At 38.7% G+C, this 4,935-nt stretch overlaps 1 protein-coding gene across 1 annotated transcript; it reads right to left on the bottom strand.

Annotated features, from left to right (window-relative positions):
- Positions 1–3: 3 nt before the first annotated feature.
- On the bottom strand, positions 4–4,603 carry LOC144629475 (carbohydrate sulfotransferase 5-like). Its single transcript, XM_078487687.1, has 2 exons — positions 4,529–4,603; positions 4–1,860 (listed from the first exon to the last, which is right to left on the bottom strand). Exons 1-2 carry the CDS (start codon positions 4,579–4,581, stop codon positions 567–569), a joined length of 1,347 nt encoding a protein of 448 aa, XP_078343813.1. The 5' UTR covers positions 4,582–4,603; the 3' UTR covers positions 4–566.
- Between the last annotated feature and the right edge of the window lie 332 nt (positions 4,604–4,935).

Raw genomic sequence — 4,935 nt, 5'->3', positions numbered from 1 at the left:
CGGCGGCAGGGTTTCCATGGTAACTAATGTCTTGCAGTTAGCAGGTGCTCTGACTAATTTCAAGCGAAAAATTAACACTTCTTTGTTCTGTATTGTTTAATATTCAACTGTCTGCCTTAGATATTTGCTTAAAGTTTAAAGCATAGAATCAAAAATAGCATAAGCGCCCTATGTAAGAACGATATTAAAAAGTAAACCTGTTAGTCACTCTCAGCTTAATGTACTGCAATAAAAACAAAATTTTGCGATAGGAGATCGCTTTATGCTGGCTCGACTTTAGATAGAAATTGCAACCAGGTCACACGTTATTTAATTTTACATGAAGCCAATCTTGAAAGTGTAAATAAACATAATTTTCAAAGTTTTTAAATCGCGCGAAACAACATTAAGCGATCTTTAAACTGAAGAAGGCTTGAGAGTGAGACGAATTTTAAAACGTTTTGTTATCAACAGTCAGTGAAAAAACACTAACTTCTATCAACTATGTCATCTCCTGACTACAGCTCCTCAATTTTTAAAATTTAACAAGTCTCGTGAATTTTGTTGTGTTTGGTTTATTTTTGAAATTAAAGGTCTTTTAATAACGGTATATCCTTGGTGAGCAGGGGCTTGCTAAGGTCGTGTTGAAGTTGTGCGGAACCATTGACAAAAGTGTACCCCATAAGTTTCATCAGTGGCGCACAGGTCTCCTCAAACAAGGAAACTAGCGAGGGATCTCGGTCAGATCTCCAGTGATCGATCCTGTTCACATCGCTCTCTGATACAGTGAAAGTTGCCGCATTTGTCTTTGCGGGCTTTTTACCCTCCACAATCCACTCGTATATAGATTTCACCATGGTGAGACCAACAAAGTCGTACAACTCTTTTGCGCTATTTGCCTGATTGCCTACAATGTCTTCGTAGCGTACCAGTTTGTACCGGTCTTTAAACCAGTTGGACCAGTTCTCCTTTACATAGTTTAAGTTGTCCGATACTTGCGAGCACAACAACTGCGCGTTTTGCTTCACTAGTTTCTTTCCTTCTGTTGTTAAGTTACCTGAAGTAAGAAGCTTCCTTTTAGGTCCTCCCATAATAAAGAACTTACGCCCCAACATGGACGATACCACAGCACGAGGGTCTCTGACCAAATGGATAATAAAACAGTCAAACTTTGTTGGATCGCCACTACAAACTTTCTGGAGTTCTTGTATTCCAATGTTTTGAGGCAGTCTAGTTTGCATGATTTTCGCCACTGTTAATTTCTTAGCTCTGCATGCATTCCTCACGGCTTTGTTGGTGAATTCTGGACTTGAAAACCGCCAGTATGTCAAACGTTTTGTAGACCTTACGAATGAAGGAAAAGCTCTGGCCAATGTAGTTTCCTCTTGAAATCCACACGCAAATATGTCACGAAACAGATTTGCAAAGTCAGTTCTGTACGCTTCATTGATTGTTTTAGTAAACGGTTCCCACTCATTTCCATAAACACCTCTTCTTAGTTTATGAAGTGGTTCATAAAGGTAGAATACGTCTGGGTGTAAGTTAAAGATGTTTCCTGTAAAGGTAGACCCAGAGCTCATATGTGTTAAAATGATCACGTTCCATCTTTTGGTGTTTCTATCTGCAGTAGATAGTTTCGCTGAAGAGAGCTGACTGCTTCGTGCTGCAGTAGGTGATAGCGTCGATAAAGGTAAACTGTCCTCTGTAGTTTCAGTAGATAGCTCCGGTGAAGGGAAAAACCTTGGTTGATTATTTGCAGGTTTAAGAGCCGGTGAAAGCTGAAATTCTTTTGGTTTCTGCATCAAAATCGTGACAACCATGACAACAATTGTAACACAAGAAACAAACAAGGCAAATAACATTCCATGGTTACCATGACAACTGCAAAAACAAAAACAACAACAGAGTTTAGTCAAGTCAACTAAATTTCACACTGGCGCAAATACTGACAAAGTTTATTTGAATAAAATGAATTAACTGGAATTTTTAAACTGATCAAACCAGAGTTTACATGATATGCGTAACGTAGAAAGGTATCAGCCACAGTTAGCTGAAATTCTATATGGAATTGTGCCTTGCTCGAGACGGCAAGGGAAAGGAAGAAACAAGTAAAACAATTGAAATGTTCATTTTGTACTGTTTTGAATTATAGTGGCCGTCACAAGTGTTTCGAATCGAATAGGCCATTTCCCAGTTCCCCTTTGCCTCTGTTTCAAAACGAATCTACGTGCGAACCATTCATATGAAAACGAGTTTCACCAACAAGTCCATTTTCATGCAAATCAAAAACTCATTTTCATTTGAATGGTTTTGCACGTAGACTCGTTTTGAAAAAGAGACACTGGTTAACTTAGAAATGGCCAATTGATTGGAAGAAATAAACGCTGTCTTCATACACATTTAGCTGTTGAGCCTTTCGCCCACAAATCTTATTCAATTTCATTACTAAATAACTGGAGTGGACTGCGCGACGGAAGCCCTAAAAATCTCATTGAACAAAAAAACTCGAAAATCTCAAAACACACAATTCAACCTGCTGTGTACCTTTTTGTGTAAGAACACGCTCTTTGGATTGAGTTTGTAGAATACCGTGAGAGAAAACCCTTGCAGAGAATATAATTAAATTTGAAAGTTTAATTCCAAAAATTATCGTCTTCTTCCTTGAGTTTTATAATAGTTCAAGCCGCCAACCGTACGGTCAGCCTTTATTTTTTTATTTGTTCGTATTTATACATTTTGCACACTCGTTGCAAATCAGATCCATCAGGATCCGGTTCTTTGTATTGTCCGTTGGCCCTTTGCCCCTTTCTCAAGTTTAAAGTGTTCATATCCTTCACTTATAATTAACTTTGGAATCACCGTCGCATTCAGCTTTTCACAAGGCGTTCTATTCCGCCATCATTCTCGTCCCCATAGCCCTTTTCGCTTCTTTTAGCCGGCGGGGCCTTGGCACGAGAAACAGATTCCAGGACTTTCGGTCTTCACGTTTGCAGTCGTGATGCTTCTAGATACTGTGTGGGAGTGTCATGGCGTTTTTGACTTTCGTTAAAGCTTTCCTTGTTTCAAAAAGCCAGTCAATAAATTCGAATTAATTCCAAAATCACATGTCACTCTCCAAAATGTCTCCAGAGCCCTTCGTTTCTCGTGCTAAGGCCCACTGGCTAAGAGAAACGAAAAGGCTTTGGGGACGAGAATTTTTCGCTAGGTTTGTTGGTTTCTTCCAAAGTAATCTCATAAGCACTCGCACGACCACGTAGGATCCAGGCCACAACTATTGTTCAAGAATTAAATGGGGTATTGCCATCTTTTGCTAAAGTTGTTGGCAGGCAACCTGTTATCACGATGGAACAATTTAATTAAAAAATGATATTCAAACACGGCAGCTTAGTACACATATAGTCTAACTGGACTACTCGGTACCCTGTACTCCGGCCAAACCATCGATCTCGATGAATGACCAAAAAAAAACCTGTTTGGATTAAACACAAATGTAACTGTCTTCTGATTTTTTGCCTTTTTCCGTACTGTCGCGTTGAGCTGTATATTGCGCTAGCTGCACACGAAAACTATTTTCACTTGGTGGTTAGACTGAATATGAAATTTAACACTTTATTTAACACAGTTGTGAAAAGACTCACAACAGCAGCAAACTATAAATTGGATTTTTTAATACCGTCATTTATTATATAGAATGCAGTGCTTTAGCGAGTGGTAGCAAATCGAGAAAAATGGTATCCACACATGTGTGGATATCATTTTTGACCAATCATCTCGCAGTTTGTCACGTTTCATAGCTCAATGAGCCAAAGTTTATCGATATTAAGTCGAAACATCTTCGGATCTTCCTCGGCAATCTTCGGTTAGCTTCGAAAATCTTCGGAAATTTTCGGTAAATGTTCGGAAACATTCGTACGACCTTCAGACAACATTTTGAAAATCTTCGGAAATCTTCGGAAAATCCTCGGAAATCTTCGGAAAATCGCCCAAAACATCGTGATTAGTTGGTCTATATAATAAACAGAATATTACATGGTTGCTTGGAGATATGAAATTTATCTTCTCGTGTTCAAAACCGATATCTCCCTCGTTCGCTGCGCTCACTCGTGAGATATAGATTTGAACACTCGAAGATAAATTTCATATCTCCGCGCAACCATGTAATATCCTCTATCTAATACTTTTTTTGTCGTTTTGATCTTACACTTACACATACACTAATCATCCCTAACATGAAGAAACAAAGGAAAACAATCGCCCATATTGTAATGCAGATGCGGTGACACGGAAGAAATAAAAACTCTCGATTATATTATTTCTTAATGCAAACTTGAAAATCATACTTGGTCTTTTGTATCAACAGTTCAGAGCCGGTCTAAATTCTCGATTTATTGCAAGAGTAATTATAAATAGCATCTTTTCACATCTTAACCGCGAAGCAGGTCGCTTTATTGCTTAGGCCCTAATTTATACACATTATTTTACATATTTCATTCAGACTTTTCTAGTTTGAAACTAATGCAGAAAAAAATTAGAAGTCTTCGTATTTTACCTTAAACTTGAAGGCTTGTTGCTTTCTTTGTTCCTTTTATCTTTTGGATACATGACTTTCTTTACGAATTGAGCGTCTGACGTATTAACACTTACGATTGTAAGCGACAAAATACAATGAAACCAAGGAAACAAAGTTATCTAAGGAAGAATTTCGATTCTCATTAAAACTCTTATTATTATCCTTAAGGATAAGTTGATGTGGCGCTTACTTATAAATAAACATTAAAAAGGCGGGAGGAGGCCTAAGGGCTAGTGGGATGGACCTCTGCACGAGCGGTTCGAATTCAAGCCCATTCTCGTCCCCATAGCCCTTTCGTTTCTCTTAGCCGGCTGGGCCTTGGCACGAGGAAACAAAGGGCTCTGGGGACACAGGATTTTCAGTCCTAGATTCTAGGACTTCCGGTC

This window comes from Oculina patagonica, chromosome 11, assembly GCF_052425735.1.
Source record: "Oculina patagonica isolate OP01 chromosome 11, crgOcupat, whole genome shotgun sequence".
Taxonomy (NCBI): Eukaryota; Metazoa; Cnidaria; class Anthozoa; order Scleractinia; family Oculinidae; genus Oculina; species Oculina patagonica.
The sequence above is the reverse complement of the archived record's forward strand: the minus strand, read 5'-3'. Positions and strand labels throughout refer to the sequence as shown.

Bases quoted from the DNA above. Each gene is read 5' to 3' on its own strand.
- LOC144629475 (XM_078487687.1), bottom strand. From the start codon at position 4,581: ATGTATCCAAAAGATAAAAGGAACAAAGAAAGCAACAAGCCTTCAAGT. The intron at 1,861-4,528 runs GTAAAATACGAA...TTGTTTTTGCAG, and splicing joins AACAAGCCTTCAAGTTTAAG to TTGTCATGGTAACCATGGAA.